The sequence below is a fragment of the Castor canadensis genome, chromosome 14, assembly GCF_047511655.1.
Source record: "Castor canadensis chromosome 14, mCasCan1.hap1v2, whole genome shotgun sequence".
In the NCBI taxonomy this organism is placed as follows: Eukaryota; Metazoa; Chordata; class Mammalia; order Rodentia; family Castoridae; genus Castor; species Castor canadensis.
This window is the reverse complement of record NC_133399.1, coordinates 4,240,786-4,259,806: the sequence shown is the minus strand read 5'-3', so window position 1 is coordinate 4,259,806 and position 19,021 is coordinate 4,240,786. Positions and strand designations below refer to the sequence as shown.

The window sequence follows — 19,021 nt, the reverse complement described above, 5'->3', positions numbered from 1 at the left end:
AATTCCTATCTAGCCCACTGAGGTGGATGGGGATACCACTGAGTACTTATGGAGTTTTTTCTGGGCCAGGGCCCTACTGTGCAGTGTCCCCATAACTCCTTCCTGTGACCTGGCTTTCTTTTGAGTCCCTCAGTTTCAAGGGAAGCATGGGCTAAACTCTATGCTCTGTCTTCTAAATCCAGTGCTTCTTAGTGCTCCCAATAAGTCCCTAAATTTCCACAAATCCTGGACATTGTCAGATTCTTTGGAATGCAGATCCACATGTGCAGGTGGTTGGCTTCTGAGTGGTGGGGATACTTTTTGCCCTTGTTGACTTAACTGTTAAATGTCCACAGGTGTTTGTAGAATACTGTTTTTATAATGAAATCCTGATTAACTTAGACCATGACTTTTAGAATATTCTATTACTATAGAGGGAAAGCCACAAAAAAAGGTACGAAGACATCTCAAAGCAGAAAGGTGATTTGCTCTCAAATAGAGGAAAAAACAGGAGAAGGAATAATTTGGGTGTATACAGACACGGAGATTGGCAAAATCAGTTTTCTCCTGTGATCATCTTCTTTTATTTTTGGGGACTGGAGTTTGAATTCATAGCTTAGCATTTACAGAGCATGTGCTCAACTGCTTGAACCATATCTCCAGTCTATTTTATCTGGTTCTTTTGGAGGAGGGGTCCATATATGAAATAAGTAAATTACTTTTTTGGCAATGTGTTTTTATTTTCTTGGGTGCAAATGGTTAGACTGAAACATGAGGTGTGAAAAATCCCTGGCCATCTACTTCACTCCAGTTTCCAGAGTTTGAATACCACCCTAAATTGACATTCCGTGTCCTAGCCTACCTGAATCACCCCTCCTTAACTGAGATGATGAATTTTCTCCATGGAATATTAGTCTAGAATTCTCTGAATAAAGCTGTAGTCCTATTTTCAGGAGGAGTATACGAGAAGGTCACAGTGAGTATGATAAAAGGCAAGCGCTGGGTCCAGAGGGCCACGACAAACTGAATGCTGAATGTAACTTTCCAACAAACTAAAACACGTCTCCAACAAAGGAAGCCTGATTGGCAAGGACTGCTGGAGTCTGTGCTTTCAAGTCACCCGTTAGCATCCCACCCCCATTCCACATTCCCATCACTCAAGGGCTTGGGGGTTGGGCCCTTTATCCATTAGCCAATCAGAGCAGCTGTTTAATCGCCTGTGCCTCCCGTCCAATGGGGAGCGACAGTGTTACTCAATCCACGTTGCCTTCCTCATTAACGCCATATTTGCCTTGCGCCTGCTTGTGGGTCGGGTTGTTTAGGCTACGCAGCTCCAGCAGCTGTGTGAAATCTTCTGACTGCAGGACCATAGTGAGGTCTCCTGGTCACGTCAGAAGCGGGAAATGGTGAGAGGGGCTGGGAACCTGCAGTCCGGGAGGAGGGACTGTTGGATCCAGAAGCAGCGGTAGTTTTGACTGGGCTCTGTCTGTTCCGGAGTCTGCGCCCTGATCGCAGGGTTGGGGCCTTAGGTCCGCTCCAGCTTGGAGCTGGTGGGCCTAAAGCCTTGAAACCCCATCCTGTGTGCCTGTGAGGCGACTTAATCCCAGCCCACAGGCCTGCTGGGAGACTCTGGGCAAATTCCTGTCCCACAGACTGACGTGGCTGGGGAGCCTCTTGCGTACTTAAGGAGTTTGTGCCAGGACAGGGCGCTCCTTATGGGACCTGGGATCCCTTTGAGTCCATCAGGTTTAAGGGAAGCATGAGCTAAGCTCTATGCCCTGCCCCCTCACTGCAGTGCTTCTTAGTGCTGCCAGTAAGTCCCTAAATTTCCGTGAATCCCACACATTGCCAGATTCATTAGAAATTTGGATCCACATGTGCTCATGGTTGCCTTCTGAGTGGAGGGGACACTTTTTGCACTTCCTGACTTAAGTGTTCATTTTCCACAGGTTGTTTCTAGAATTTTTTTTTATAAGGAAATGCTGATTAACTTAGACCATGACTTTAAGAGAATTACACTAGGGGGAAAGCACGAAAAGTAAAGTATGTAGTCATCTCAAGGCAGAAAGACTATTTGCTCTCAAAGAGAGGAGAAAACGGGAGAAGAAATAAATTGGAAGTGGGCAGACATGGAGATTGGCAAGATCAGTTTACTTCTGTGATCATCTTGGTCTTGTTTCCTTGTTACTGGTCTTATTTTGGGGGACTGAGGTTTGAAATCATAGTTTTGGATTTACAGAGCAGCACTCAACCCTTGAACCGTATCTCCAGTCTATTTTGCTTTAGTTATTTTGGAAAAGGGGTCTTGTAAACAGTTTTGCTAAAGTGATTTTAATTGTCATCCTGATGTCAGTCTCCCCAGTACCTAGGTTTACAGAGAGGAGCTACCAGTGCTAGGATCTTCGTGGTCTTTTGTATTTTTGACTGCACTGGTATTTGAACTCAGGTCCTCACGCTTGCTAGGCATGTGCTCTTACCACTTGAGTGATTCCACTACCCCTTTTTTGTGATGGGGTTTTTCAAGACGGGGTCTCAAGAACTTGTTGGTAGCATAGGCCTTGTCCAAGACACACTGATATCTGTCTCCTGAGCAGGTAGAATTACAGGCATGAACCACAGGGACCTGTGTTCTTCATGATCTTATAGTGATACTAAAGTGTGATTTGTTGGATGAATCGGGTTCAGGTTTGTCAAATCACCTTACAACTATTTACAAATCATTTTGAAGATATTCGCACTGATTAGAGGATATAATCATTGTTGATGCAACAAAAGGGCGTTTGGAAACTGCTTAGGGGAATATCTTGAGTTTACAAAGGGGGTAATGGGAAGAATGCTGGTTCTGTGCTCCTTTTCTAGTGCAGAAATGATTGGAAATGTGGATTAATTGCAGCTATTTATGACTGTTACAACATTCAGAATATATCCTTCCACAACTTTCCTTTTGTGTTGAGGTAGTTGTTTAGACAGAGTGTAATTTGTGCCAGTGAAGAGAAGTCTGTGAAGCCCAGACTCAGAGGAACACACCTTTATATTTTCCTTATGTGGCAGAAAGTTGGTGTACTTTGAAGGTGATGTGGGTGTGCAGTATAAATTAAAAGTTTTGGTCCTGTGTCAGTTTCTGGCAAAAGAAATTCTGAGATTCTTGAAATTTCTGAGGCAATAGGAGTGTATTTGGTTGTTTTCCTAAGCCCCACTGAGGCAATGTTTACCTTTTCTAATGGCTTGTCTCAGGGTGTTACTGCTCTATGACTTTAGGAAAGTGACTGGTGTTACCAGACATAGCAAACATGTGCTATGTCTTGTTGTGTTTCTTTCACACTGCCCAGAAGTTGAAGGGACTATGCCAAGTCTGGATGGTGTTAGATTTTAATTGAAGGACAATTAATTGGTGTTTGAAAGTTGGTTGGTGTTGAAAATATCACATATTTGTTATCAGTAGTGATGGCAAAAAACACAGCACAAATCATAAAAGATTTGGGACTTTGGGGAAATGTTTGGTAATGTTACCAGATTATCTATTCTTGATACTTATGCCTTGTGAGAGATGAATTCAGGCAAGGCCTTGGAGTTGAGCAAAAGTGAAGCATGGCTCATTAAGGAAAGAGTACACACTGAATAGACTTCATAGGTAGCAGTTAGGCATAGCCATGTAGATACACTAAGCAAACCTATAATGTTGGAAGTGATCCGAAGATTTCTGAAAATAAACATTGCAATTAATATATCTCAGTGTAAATTGCCAAAGATTAAGATAGCTCACTAAGGTCACAGGATGTCAGAAGATGACTGAGGATTTCACTCACCTTAAAGTGCATGCATGACAACAGTTTCTGGAGCAATAGATCTTTCAGAAAGACTCAAGTCCATAAATCATATCCCTGTGGTAAGGGTGACCAAAAGGTTTTGTTCATTTTAATTATGTAAAGTTTCCCTAGTGTTCTACACTGTTAGCAGAATATTCTTGTAGGGTGTGGATTGTGGGATTGGTGCTCTGTAGATAGGGATAATTTAAATTTCCTAGGAAGTTTGAAGAGTGTATGAATTTATCAGAACTTTTATGGATGTTTGCTTCTGTGATTTGTCAGTACATGGAATGTTCTAATTTATTACACTTGTTCATTTAGCATTAAACGGCTTCTTTATATGCTGTTGCTTGTAATATGCTGTTGCTTGTAATATGCTGTTGATCTGTGCTGTTGAGCATTTTTCCTATTCCTTCATATTATCTCACCCCCATCTCACCCCTTCCTCTCTGCCTGTCATTCTTCTTTTGCTTTTCCTTTGTTGTAGGTAAGTGTTGTTCTTCTACTAATTTTAAGTTCAGATGGTTATTATAAATTCAGCAAAATGATGTGCTCTGCATTTAGCTGGTATAGTACAATCTTACTGAAATCCTTTATATACCTATTTGTTTACTTATTATTTAGGGTCTTGTGATTGCTAAGGCATGCACTATACCACTTGAACCAGTCTGACAGGTGCAGTCCTTTATTAATTATACTATCACATTTTCTATCCCCTTTTATAATACCAAGTAAATTAAAAATGTATTGTTAGCAATTTTTCAAACATGTGAAATCCTTTTCTAAGTAAGTTAAATGTATTTCAAGTAACACTTTTTCTTTATGTGATCTAAGTTCGTAGCTTGTATATTTTTGTTTCTCTCTGGAGAACTTTCAATATTTTCCAAAATTCAGATACTGGTGACACATTCTGTGAATTTTAAAGTGTTTTCTTTCTCTTCTGGCCACATAATATCAACATTTTCACATTCATTCTTGTTCTTGTTCTTGTCCTCTTGAGCACCTATCGTGCTGTTTTCATTGAACTTGTATATCCATCTTTATGATTATTATATAACCCTCTGATTTCTCAGTCCGTACTCATATTATCTTCTATGGGTATAGTATTTTCCACTTTGCTGTTTCTTCAACATGCTTCCCTACAGTCCTTGGATTCTCCTTTAGACAGTTCCAACAAAGGCTTTGTGAAATGAGTCCACTGCCTGAGATTTTTCAGCATCAATTTCCCATTCCAAAGATACAATTTTGGACCCAGGGCACAAGCTCCTCTGATTGAACATTCTAGGCCCAGCGAATTACCCTTCAATTTCAAATAAAACAGCATGGTGAATGCAGGGAATGGAAAGTTGTTTCACAGCTAATGATATGCTGTGGGATGAGGCAGAGTAAGTACTCAGCTCATATTCACCATCTACAGGGTACAGAGAAGAGTTATAGCTTTAAATGGGCAAAGAACTAGGGGCAGGGAACACAGACATGCACAGTTAATCAGTTCCAGTCATAGGTTTGGTGTAGTTATAGGTCAGGTGTAGTTTTGGGAGAGGTTGTGGAGTTGTTATCCAGAGGATGCTCCATCTGAAGGAGGGTCTACTGTTGGGGATAGTTTTGGTTTCATGTCATGAAGAAAATATGTATTTTCTCCTTTCTAGGTTCCATGGGGGTCGCATGGTGACTGCAGAGTGAATGGCTCAGTGAAAAGACTGATTGAAAATGGAGAGATGCCATGTTTTCCTGGTTGTAGTTAATTCATGGGCTGAGTATGGAGTCCATGTTTTTCAGCAAAAGCAGTTTGAGGAACTGTGACAATGCTTTTCGACTGACAATCGACATTTCTCTGTTTCTTCTCTATTTCTTACCTGTGCATGGGAGTAGGGATGATGTCTTCATGCATAGTTTTTCTATTTTCCTGTTTCTTCACCATGTTTCCCTCTTTCTAATGAGGAAAATTTGCACTATCATATGCAACAGGTGTTTCATCATGATTTCTGGTTTACTGGTTTTGGTGGTACTCTTGTTTGAACTCAGGACTTCATGCTTGATAGGCAGGCACTTTCTCACTTGAGCCACTCCACCTGCCCTGTGATTTCTAAAGTGTTCAAGTTTTATCTTTCCACGGTTCAGTGGGTATACGGGCATTTGATATCCATGCTATATACTTCTTGTGGCACCCAGAAGACTTCATACAGGAAAAATCATGAATGCATAGGATTCACAGTGTTCTGCATCCAAAAGTTATTCCAGCTTACTTCTATCATATTTACATTAGGTTTAAGAATACATAGCATGAAATCATCCAAATAATATTCTTATAAACATTAACAGTAATCAAAACTAGATCTTAGTATTTTGTGCTGTGTATCTTGAATTTTACTCTATTTGTCTCATTTTTCCCTTGACTCTGCCCAGCTTATGTTAAAGAAATGCTAGCTCTCTATACATTGTGTATTTTTACTTTTATCGTAAAAATTCTGCATATTGTGGGCTGTTTTTACCATGTGAGCATTGCCATGTATTTTGGACTCTCCTATAGGATCCCTCTAAAGAACATAGCATAAACATGCAAATGATCATAGTTATCACAGGTAGTATATTTTAGTTTACCTTATAGGTTCCCTGTCATGGGCATTGTAGAAATATGCAAATAATTATTTTTATAATAGAAGCAAATTCATTACCTACAGTAGGATGTTGTTGGGTAAATTTCTTCAGAGAATTCTCCCCTTTTTATTGTTAAATTGTTCAAGTTCATAGCAATAGCAGTTGCCAGATACCAGTCAACATGCTAATTTTCATATGCATTTATAACATTATTCAGTCTTAGAACATTCAATGTTAATTTTATGGGAAGAAATAGTAGGAATTTGTAATGGAAAGTGCTAGAATCCCAGTGTATAACATGCAATTGTTGGGACCAATTACCAACTAGGTGTTTATGTTCTACTCTCAATTTAAAAAATAGATCCAATGAGGTGTCAGATGTACTATGTGATTTTTGAATGTAAATGGTGAATGAGAGTGTAACAATCCTGAATTGAAGTGAGAATTTGTGGACCCATCATCATGTGACTTTGTTGCAAAGATAGTTTCTATGTCAACTGGTATGACTTTCACAGTTCTTGTAGATGGTGTGGAATGTGGTAGGAGCCACTGACCTTTGAACATGTGTTGCCACTTGTACTTGGCTTGGTTTCCTTCACAGAGATGATAGATGATATGAATTGAAAATTTGATTGATAGAGATTTGAAAAAGGGTTCATCTTTCCCATAAATGGAAATACACAATGGATTGAAACCTGTCATTACACTCGGTGTGATTTTACAGATATCTTCAGTAAAGATAGATAGATGATGGGTTTGAGGTCATTCAAGCAATACAGCAAGTTCAGGGCAGCCTGGAATAAATAGGGAGACCCTGTTTCAGTGGATAACACACAAATCTTTTTAAAAACAAGTTAAAATCCTGTGAAAATTCTTCAGGTAGTTGAATGCTGTATACATAACAGGAGCAAATTTTAAAAGGTGTAGAATGTTCCAGCCAACAAAACCAAGCTATGAATGCATTGTTTGAGCATCAGTTTTGTATTTATCATTCTGGTGCCTACCTATAAACCCAGCTGCAATGGAACCTGAGGGAGGAGGACTGCTAAAGCACATAGTTGGACACTGGCAGCACCCTACTTCAAATAATAACAGCTGCCTAAAAGAAAGTACATGGATTAATGTGACATAACTTTGTTAGTTATGTTTGAGTTTCATGGATACTGTCTTTTTTTTTAAAATATGTAACGCTTCAGGAATTTGCATGTTGTCCTTGTGCATGGCCACGTTAATCTTCTCTGTACCATTCCAGTTTCAGTGTGTGTACTGGTTAAGACAACATGATACTGTTTTAATCAGATCCGATCTTTTGATAAGGTGTTTCTACTTTGATTTAAATCTGTGTTGGATTTATGAGTGAATTCAAATACATTTAAAAAAATTTCCACTAGTCTTTAATTTTATGGAATACTTCAGCATTTTTCCCTATCAGTGACCCAAATGGAAAGAGATTTCCTCTGTCACCTGCATATCTGACCAGTTTCCACCACAGGGATCTCTGCCCTGATCTCACTTGAGGCCTTTCCCTATAGCTAGACCAGTACTCCAGGATCAGCACTCACTGGATTAGCAACTGACCCTTGCTGGAAGTTCCCAGAGATAGGACAATGCAGGGACCTTTCAATGATAAAGTTCCAGACTCAGAAGCTTATCCAAATGGCCCCCCACCACTGCACCTTGACTGAATGCCTAGAACCGAGCACTTTCTTAGCGCCTGCATGTTATAAAGAGTCCATGCGTCTTTAGACTTTATACTGACAGTAGTGTTCATTGTGCTTCCTGAGTCTCTTTTTTTCTTTCATTTCAGCACCTACTCTTTGCTACACATTGAGACTTTTTATCTCCCAGTGTGCACTATGTACATGTTGTGATGTTCATATATTTCTGCCTATTTTCAATGAAACTGCACTGCATGTTTTGTGATACTTTTGCTTTCTATGACTTCAGTCTGCTCCTTGGTACTGTGGATGCCACAGCATTATGCTTCTTTTCTCTTGTTCTCTCCTGATCCTTAACTGTCTACTTTGTATAGGATGCTGTCCACTAGTTAACCGTCAGTGCCTTCCCATCCTTGCCTAATTTGGAAGATAATGCTTCACCATCTTTCTGGCTCTGTAACTCACAGGTACTAATAATTCACTGATGTGTGCGGTAGACCAGTCTACCATCTTCACATTTATTAGTGACGTGTGCAGATACTGGTCCCTCCCTTCAATCATGTTTACATGGTCTTTGTTTTATATATTATTGATATGATTTGGTTTCATTTGTTTTTCTTTGTTTTTGTGTCTATTAGAAGTCATTTCTTCACTGGTGGAATTGCTCAAGTGGTAGAACATCTGCCTATCAAGCTCGCCACCCACAGTTCAAACCAAAATACTGCCAAAGAAAAAACAAGTGATTTCTTCATATTTACCAACAGGGTTACATAAAATATTTTTTGGCTATTCAAAATTTAGCAACAAAACTTAGCTTTAGTTGAATATAATGACAATTTACTTTTATTTCCTTCCCAGTCCACATTCAATGATATTAATTTCACAATTTATGTCTTTCTATACTTTATATTCATTAAGAAATTGTATGTTTATTGGTTTTTAATGTTTATTTCTCACTGAAGTTAAAAAAATATTTTGGTAGTACTGGGAATTGAACACAGGATCTAACATTTGCTAGGCAGTCACCATACCACTTGAGCCACTGTACCAGCCCTGAAGTTAAAAACTTATTACACTCAGCCTTACAGCATTTGAGAATTCTAAATATGACTAAAATTTACTTTTATCCAGTGGGATTAATGACATTTTAAGGTCGCTTTGTTTAATTTTTGCTTTTGTCATATGTAAGCTGCATCACTACCTCCTTAAGGAGGACACACATGTAATATTCTAACCAGATCATCAGCTTTGATAAATGCAGGGGTTACAGCACAAGCCTAAGGAGTCCATACTTCAATAAAGATGAGTGAGTTTTAGTGCTGTCCTCATCTAAAGTCCGAATTTCATAGTCTTTCTGTTTGTGCATAATTGTTCAAAGCACAGTATTTTTTGATTTTATTACCTAGCAATACCACCTCATAGAAGAAGTGTTTGCTTATTCGATTTATATTCTATTCAATGATTGAACTCTTCATATTCTGTTAAAAGGAATAAAAATCTGTGAGATTTTATTAGCATATATTGATTATGTAAATTAAACCATCTCTGGGCTTTGCATTTGCTTGGCAGGTACTGTACTACTTGAGTCACACCTCCAGCCCTTATTTCCTTGGCTGTTTTTTAAGGTCAGGTGCTTACCACATTTTTTTTTTTTTGACTTGGACTGGCCTGGACCCAATGCTCCTCATCTCAGTCTCCCAAGTACATCAGTTGACAGGCAATGTTCATTGGTGCCTGGCTCAGTATGACATACATCTATGTCGTGTACTTTGATCACAAACACTCTTCTATACACTCCTCTTACCCTCCTGGTTGTCCTCATCCTTTCCTCAAATATTCCCTGCGAATTTTACATCTTTTAAAGTAGTTATTGTATGTCACATAAAAACTCTTCCTTCATGGAATTATTTACATGTTTTTATAAATAGATACTTGAAACATAAAAGTATTCTGATAATTTATGCATTGAATGACATTAATGTAAACCTCATAATATACATGTAAAAAACTTTTGAAAGAGACACAAAACTAGAAATTTTTTTGTAACAACAAATTGTGCATATAAGTATACAAGCTAAATAAATGTTCTTATTTGAAAAATTCACAAAATAAATACCTTTGTATCATGCTACATAAGAAAAAATGGTGAGCAGAAAGCCCTTCACCTAGTGCATCTCATTGACTCTTGAATTTGATACAAAAATACTAATTTTGCTTGGCACTAGTGGATCATGCATATAATCCTATTTACTTCAAAATCTGACATTGGGAAGATTGCGTTGAAGGGTAGCTTGGGTAAAGAAGTGACCCCCATCTTCGAAATAAGCAGACCAAAATACACTGCAATAGGGCACTTGGTTTAAAAGCACAAAGCCATGAGTTCAAACCAAAATCCCACACTCCAAAACAAGCCAAAATCTAAAATATGTATGTTACTTTCTACCTTTCTCAGAGTGGCATATTTTGCTATTAGCAAGTGAAACTGGTGTAATACAAGCAGGTTTTATAGTCAGCCCTGTCCAGAACCTATTAAGAAAAAGGGTTTATGCTATTAAGAAAAAATGCCTTTGTATGTATAGAGTATTCCTGGATTTGAAAGATGACATTTACTAGAAATGGCCTTGTTAATGAACTGAGGAATGGGTATATAGTTAGGGAAAGAGCTAGAGAGGGATGTATAGGAAAAGAAACATAAGCAATGGATGTAGGAAGATAGTACTAGGACCTAGAAAGTGGAAGGAATGGTGTGTATACCTGATGGACCTGGAGGATCTTATTCTGAAAATAGTAAAGCAAAAGGAGAAGATTCTGTTGCAGATGATTTTGAGATCTTTAGGGAAAGGCAAGATGATGTCCCAGAGGCTGTGAAGAACAGGTGGAATGAAAAGGTGTTGAAAGTTACTTCAGAATTGATCTTATCAAGTTTGAAATGGCAGATTCCAGGTTCTGAGGAAGTAGGAAACAGTTTATTAGTGAGCATTCATTCTGTAGCAAATTGTAGGTTGAAACTATAAGGGCTCAAGTTGTTTTTTGGCTCTGAGGTATGGAGGACCCATCCATGATGAAATGGCTCTGTGGGATTTGGACATGGGGCCTGGCAGCACATAGGATGATGATTATGTGGTGGAGCAAAACAATAAATGTCATGACAGGGAGCAGAAGAGCAGAAGTAGAGTAGGGTCCAGTGAACTTCCTTGATGACTTGTCTCCAAATATCTGAAGACTCATGTTTGGCCCCAACTCTTACAGGTTCAAAAACTTTCCAGTAGTCTCAAGCAGGGGAAAAAATCCCTCACTCATTTGCCTTTGTATGACATTGGTTCAAACAACACCAGGTCAGAGAGAATGGGGAGTGATTTGTCAACAAATAGTAAGTTACAGCAACAATAAGGAGTCATACTTTCTGTACATGCAGATGTGTTTAACATTCTATCCATTCCATGACTGGACTTTATCTAGGCATGCATAGAAGTGGTGGGATCAGAGTGTAATTTCACAGTCTGTAAAAGTAAGCTTAGAGAAGGACTTATGGGAGCAGGTGTATGAATGAGTTTATGAATGTGTCAGTTTCTTTTTATCAGAACATTAAAATATCTCCATGTGATTTTTCCCTCTGTTTAAGGTCAACATTGAAGGAGGGGCATTAGTACCATGTGAGGAAGGGGGGACAGCAGGCATGCTGAGGACACAAATTTAAATGCTTAGGTGTGCCTGCTGCTGTACGTGGGTTTGTTGCACTGAACAATTCAGTCTTCAGTCTGGTCTTTAAGCTTGGGAATGTGCTTTACTTTCTGATTGTGGGTCTTCATTATAACTTGGGGTCAAATAGAATCCTTGTGTGAACTACGCCCAATGGTTTTTTTAAATTTTTGTTTTATTCACTATTGCCTCATGTATGCAGTTCTGTTAAGAAATCTACACTTTCTCCTTGTACGTATTGATTGTGGTCTCTTTTTCATATGTTCTTACTTTCTTGGGTAATACAGTTTAGGTTGAGATTTCAGATAAGAAATTCTTGTGCATGAAGAGAAGTGCATAATCCCAATTCTTGAAATATGACAACATCAATCCTTTCCTTCTGGTCAAGGGAGTCCTTACCTGCCTGGCCAGGAATGAGTGTTCTGTTTCTTGTGATCAATTAATCTACTGATTTTGAGGCAGAAAGTGTGGAAATTGAATGTTTGTACTTACCTCGCTGTAGATTTAAAAAGAAGGACATCTAAGTATACTGAGAATAGGAAGGATGTGGGGTGGTGGTATTTCATTGCCAATGTTCAGGGTTGGATGTGTGGCTCAAGTGGTAGAGTGACTGCTTTGCAAATGTGTAAGCCCTGAGTGCAAGCCCCAGACTCACTCCCAAAAATGAACGCTTATGGGAAAAAAAATTACCAGTGTTCACCAGGAGTGAAAAAAATTACCAGTGTTCACTCAAGGCTTCACATTTGATAGGATCATGTTCTACCACTTGAACCACACTGGCTGCCCTGTATCCTGTTCTTTTTGGTTTTTATTATAGTTGTACCTGGAGTTTATTGTGACATTTACAAAGGTTCTTACAATATACCACAGTTGAATTCACCCACCCATCATTCTTTTTTATTCTTGTAATTTTGAAAATGCTCTATTTTGTGGTTACTTTGACACATGGATTCATACATAGTTCTTGAACTGGGTATGTATCCTGGGCTGATCTTAACTTATGGTAGTCCTATGTCAGACTTCCAAATGTTGGGATGAGTTGAATGGTGGTGGCTTACATGTCTAATCCTAGCTACTCAATAAGCAGAAATCAGGAGGATCATGATTCGAGATCAACTGCAGGAAATAATCCTTAAGGCCCTATCTCAAGTTTACCAAACACATAAGAGACCTGGTGAAGTTTTTCATGCAATAGAGCACATGCTTAGCAAGTGTAATACCACAAGTAAAAGCCCTCTACCCACAAAACAACAAAACCAGATGCTGGGATGCTAGGCACATAACACTGTACAGTTAGGTGGTCAGATTTTGCTTTTCCTATTTCCCTATGCAATTTGATCATTGTCACTGACATAGAGAAGGGTAGAATCCATCTTTTTAAGTAGTAATTGGGGTGTCCTTGCCTCCTGTGTTAAAGAGATTGTGTTTTTAAACAGCATTGTATGATGTCTGCCTGGTGAAGGCTGTTTTCCTTTCTTCTGAGATTTGTTTGTAAATCTCTTTTTTATTTTTTTTTCCTTAGCCAAGGAAGGGATTGTATTAACTGACTTCTCAGAAAGATAGCTGAGAATGGGGATTTGGATGGCAAACTGGTCACAATTTTCTATTGCACCCCTTACTCACTGACTACCCTGGAGTACTGTGTCCAGCACAGAAATGCCTGAGGCTATTCCAACCAAAACTCTAGTCCTCCTCAGAAGTCGATTCCACTGAACCCCCTCAGTAGCTCACCAGTAGCTGAAGCCTGTGACAAAGTCCTAAGGACAACATCCTGCCCTGGTTTGCTCTGTCCTGACAAGCTCTGGCACACATCTTTGACCATGGATATGGGCATTTGGAGTTCAAGCAAGTCTCCCAAGTCCTTTAGTGTAATTTTAGTTATTTTTCAGTAGGGTCTCCCATTTTGACCACAGTTGCCTCATAGTATACTCCTCCCACAGATACCTCCCATGTAGGTGGAATGTTTGTAAATACCACTCTGCAGAGTTATTGTCTGAGATGATGTTGCATTACCTTTTTGCCCAGGTTGGTCTCAAACCATGACCCTACCAATCTTTGTCTCCTGAGTAGATTAGTTAACAGGCATGAGCCACCACTAACTAGCATGATAGGTATGTGGTGATTCCTGTCATTTAGTTGTCTTAGTTGTTTGAAGGTTTGATTCTGTGTATCTAAATTGAGGTCATTCTCTACTTTTTTTCTTTTTCCTTTCCTATAGTTTGGTGCTGCCTTCCCTTTCATGGTTTTGTTGGGTTTCACTTTCTGTGTGCAGAATCCCTTGAAGAATCTTTTGTAGTGGTGGCTTTGTGTTCTCATATTGTTTTAGTTTCTGCTCATCATGGAAGACTTTTATTGCTGCATCTATTTTGAATGATAGTGTTGCTGGGTAGAGTATGCTGGGCTTGAATTTATTTTCATTCAGTGCCCAGAAGATCTCGCCCCAAGCTTTCCTTGCTTTTAATGTTTCTGTTAAGAAGTCTGCTGTGATTTTGATGGGTTTACCTTTGTATGTTATTTATTTTTTTCTCTCTTACAGCCTTCAGTATTCTTTCTCAGGTCTCTGTAATTGTTGTTTTAATGATATGCTATGGGGTAGTTCTATTTTGACTGGTCTGTTTGGTGTTCTCGAGGCCTCTTGAGTCTGTATGGGAATAGATTTGTCTAGATTTGGGAAATTTTCTGTTATTATTTTGATGAGTATATTATGCATTCCCTTTGCTTGCACCTCTTCTCCTTCTCAATGTCCACGATTCTCGGGTTTGGTCTTTTGATGTAGTCGGTGAGTTCTTGTATTTTCTTTCCATAGGCCTTGAGTTATTTAAACTAATAGTTCTTCAGTTTTTCCTTTAATTACAATTTCATCTTCAAGTTCTGAGATTCTGTCTTCTGTTTGTTCTATTCTGCTGGATTGGCCTTCCATTTTGTTTTGCAGTTCTGTTTCATTCTTTTTTCTGAAGTTTTCCATATCCTGAGTGCCTTCTTCTTTAATGTTGTCTATTTTTGTCCTGAGTTCATTTATCTCTTTATTAATCGTGGTCTTTGTTTCACTTTGGTGTTTATACAGTGCTTCTATGGTTTCTTTTATTTCTTCTTGTGCTTATTCAAATTCTCCATTTTTGTTGTCTTGAAATTTCGTGAGTGTCTCCTTTACATTTTGGTTGACCATATCCAGTATCATCTCTATAAAATTCTCATTGAGTACCTGTAGTATTTCTTCTTTTAGATTGTTCTTGTGGGCTTCACTGGGTTCTTTGGCATAGTTTATCTTCATTTTGTTGGAGTCTGGATCTGAGTATCTGTTTTCTTCATTTCCCTCTGGTTCCTGTAGTAATTTTTTGCTGTGGGGAAACTGGTTTCCCTGTTTTATCTGTCTTTCCGTCATTGCCCTTGGTGTTGTTATTGTCCATGTAGCGTGTGCAATTAAGTGTTTTCTAGCTTGTAATAATAATAATGGTGATAATTAGAATGGAACAGTGAGAGGAGATGGAAAGCAAAGAAGGTAAAGAGAAAAACAAATAAACAAGTAGAAACAAAACAAACAATCAAAGAAAAGTTTCAAAGATATAAACAGGGAGAGATGGTGTACTAATCAACAGTAAGTTTGTGGTCCATGTCTTCCCAAGCCTTCTGGATGCTGCCGTTTGGCTGCAGTATGGGAGCCCTCCTGGTTTCTCTGTTTAATGTGAAGTGGAGATGCTATGCACAGGCTGGAGGTGTGGAGGAGTCAAAGTTTTGCCTCTTCTCAGTGGTTTTTCCTGTAAGGTGTATCTCCAGCATCTCTCCAAGGTTTTACTTTAGGAGGCATACCTTCTGCTTCCACCCTCTAGCCGCCTTCTTGGAGTCTCTCTCCTATATTTTCAATAATATGTTTCCTCTGCTCAGCAGAAATCTGAAGGAAACCGTTTACAGCTTTTGTTACTTTTGTTTTTATTTGTCTTCTAGTTTCATTTACCCATTTTTCTGGCTGCATTATTTTGTGATTCTGCAATTTGAACTCAGTGCTTCATTCTTAGGAGGTAGGTGTTCTAACACATGAGCAACTTTCAGCCTCATTTCATATTTATAATCTTTTCCTCCCACTCTTGGGGTTTGTATTGGTTCTCTGTCATGAAAATATTATCTATCCTATCCTCCCTAGATTCCAAGGTTTTGCAAAATGACTGCAGAGTTAAGACTCAGAGCAAAGACCAATTCAAAATGGAGAGATACCATGTTTTTTGCTACTTCTAGTTAACTCATGTGCCACATAAGAAGTTCATGCTTTTCAACAAAAGCAGTTTACCCAACTCTTACAATTATTTTCCATTGACAATCCACATTTCTCTGTCTCACCATATTTCTTGTGATTTGTTCACTGTTTGTGGAGAGTGCACATGACGCTATTTTCTTCACACATTGTACTTCGATTTTCCTTTTGCATGGTTGCCCACAACCTTTTGATTCTACTTTAGGCAGTTTCCAGAAGGTCTTTGTGAAATGAGTGCACTGCCTTAGGTTTTTCAGAAATTTGCATTCTAATTCTTTTTCTTTGATGATGCACATTTTGCTGCCTCTTCATATATCTTTTCTTTTTCATTTTTCTGTAGAATGGACATGTAAATACTAGACGGACAGATACCATAACATGTGATTATTTAATCCATTGTTGAGGTAGTGACATTATAGTATGTTTATCACCTCATGAACTCTGGGCTATAGAAATTTCCAGTATGGTTGTGGGAAATACACTGTTTCCTATGGTAGAACTTATATAATACTTTGACATTTGAAAATGGATATTACATTATCATATCCCCAGTACAAAAAGGAAGCAGAATTCTTCTGTGAATGTCATTGAGAGATCCTGATGGGGTTTATGTAAATAAAAGGAACACATTTGTAGTTTCTGCAAAGCAAGCACCCTGGAGATTTTGGCTTTCACATGTGAATCCTTTGTACCTTCAGTCTTTTTCAGGGACACTTTAGGTTTTCTGACCTTTGTTTCTTTGTGGATTTCTGGTGAAAGAAGTTAATGCTTCTCTATTTTGCCTCTTTTGCCTTACATTGAGACAAAATGCATTGTCTTTCCTCTTAATTCCCTGAGTCTGAAAGAGCTACTGGCTTTAAGCTTCTTGTCTTTTTTTCTTATATGTATGTCTCAGTGTATGTGTTTCCATTCAGAATTCTGGAGTAGAAGTATGTGATTCTATTTTTTATGATGATGAGCATGCATTACTTTCAGTCCTATCATTTATGCACAATATTGAGAGAAGTCTACCAAAGGGTTAAGAGCTCTAAAGAGAGACAGATAACCCACTGCCCAATGGCTTCCCTGCTAAACCTCTGACAATCTGTATTCCTGGCTGCCTTGGCCAAAGTATAAGAACTGAAAAGTCTAGAAGTTGTGGTCTAACATGGCATATATTTTTAGCATTTTTTTCCTATACATGATCTCCTGCCATCTCAAAAATGTTGCAGATTGTCAACAGACAGGAGTTATAAGTTTTACAAGGAGAATACAAAAACCAACTAAAGCAAATATTTATAAGGTTGACAAAAGTGATGGGAATTTAATTGCAAATATTCCAGGGAAGAACCCAGACTGTGAGTGACATAACTTGGGATAGTCATTACTAAAATACTTAAAAATAGTTTGGGAGTTAACAAAATATATAGTTATTTTCATTGAAGACAGAATTTTTAGGAAAATAATTATGACTGAGAGCATTATGGCAGCAACATTAAGTGCTCTTTGTTATAATTAGGAACACAATTACATAATACCTTTACCTGCTTGGTAAAGTTTTGTTTTGTTTTTAATCTTTGCATTTTACAAGGCTTATGTATTTGGGGAATATTAATACATTATAAAAAAGCTGGAAATGATTAGCATCACAGCTACATGGATGTGATATGTACATGTTAATTTAGCTTTGTTTTTTGTTTTTGGAGTATAATTTAGAATTTTTCACTAGATTAGCTAATAAGTGCTGAGAAAAGCACTGAGAAAGGTCAAAACTTAAGATCTGTTACAAGTTAAGGGAACAGTGCTCATAATCCCAAATAGTCTTATATCCTAATGTACAAGTACATCTGATGCTTTTTGATAAAAGAGATATTTAGCTGGTCATTTGTGCATATGTTAAATTGAAACACTTTTAACTCTGCAAATGCTTGTACGGTATTTAGATGAAATCTAGACACATAGGTCTACATACTTTTAGTCATAAATCTGTAGCTCACTAATTGTGTTTGAATTACTTAAAATAATACTTATTACATCACACAGATATAAAGTGGTCATTTAAGAGACTTTAACAGGAACAGATACTTAAATGAACTCTGATTTAATTAAATTTTTAAGTATTTAAAGTTTGGCAAGATCAACAGAAAAGACAAGTAGTTGGTTCAATAAAATCTTTCTTTACAACCATTCTTACTCAGGGCAGATCATTATTAAGGCTGCCTTGTTATTTTATGGACATAGAGAATCAAGATTTAGTTTAAAATGACCCTAGAAAGTCTTTGAGGCAACTCTTAGATTACAGTCAACTTAATGTCATACTTTTAAGGTTTTATAAATTTCGTTTATTACACATTTTTAAGACATACTCAGGGCCTTTATCTGATGTTCTAAACTTTTTTATGGTTTGTCCTTGTCCATCTTCCTTAAGTACAAACCTTTCTTTACAAAATCCTTTCTCATTTAACAGTACTTTCTTTTTCCCTTTAATTTTTCCCCACCAAAATCCCAATACCTTTCTATATTCTTTTTATTTGTTGACTTTTCTTTATAACTTGTATTGTAAAATAACTTTTATAATAATTTTATATTTAAATAAAATTGTTTTTCCTTAAAATATTTTACTAGCTTTATATTTTTAATATAAAGATAGACCCATGAAGAAAGGCAACTTTAAACCATTTTTCTCTTTAATAGGTAACTTATAATGACACATTTCGTAACAGAACTAATTCTAAAAGAGTTGAATGTAAATGACACTTTAAAAAAATAAAAGATTAAGGTGATTGTTCATAAAATGATGCCTGTATTTTAGATAGTCCTGATTGATATAAACCTTCAAAATCTTTTTTAAAAATTATTTATTCACATCAAATCTCTTTGTCTTTTTTTAAGTAGCATCAGGAGAGGTGGGGGAGAAAAGAGAACAGAAGCAGCAGTTCCTTTACATCAACTCTAAAATAAGAATAATCCTAGAGATGTTCATATACCCGTATACACATATGTAAAATGTTGAAAACATTCTAAGTTAGGCCTGCCATAAATGTCAATTTATTTTA

General features: G+C 37.6%; 1 protein-coding gene and 1 non-coding gene across 4 annotated transcripts in view; one reads left to right on the top strand and one right to left on the bottom strand.

Moving 5' to 3' along the window:
• Positions 1–1,246: 1,246 nt before the first annotated feature.
• Positions 1,247–19,021, top strand: part of LOC109674142 (uncharacterized) — a 58,477-nt gene continuing 40,702 nt past the window's right edge. For 2 of the 3 annotated variants that reach the window (XM_074053700.1, XM_074053699.1), the window contains exon 1: positions 1,253–1,385. Coding sequence is in view for 1 of the 3 variants with exons in the window: in XM_074053698.1 (XP_073909799.1) it covers positions 1,383–1,385 (3 nt within the window). In the remaining 2 variants the exon portion in view is untranslated. Of the gene's footprint in view, positions 1,386–19,021 lie in introns of all 3 variants that reach the window. The other variant, XM_074053698.1, reaches the window with a different exon arrangement.
• On the bottom strand, positions 7,560–7,663 carry LOC141417056 (U6 spliceosomal RNA). Its single transcript, XR_012441685.1, has one exon. It is a non-coding gene; the product is annotated as a U6 spliceosomal RNA (small nuclear RNA).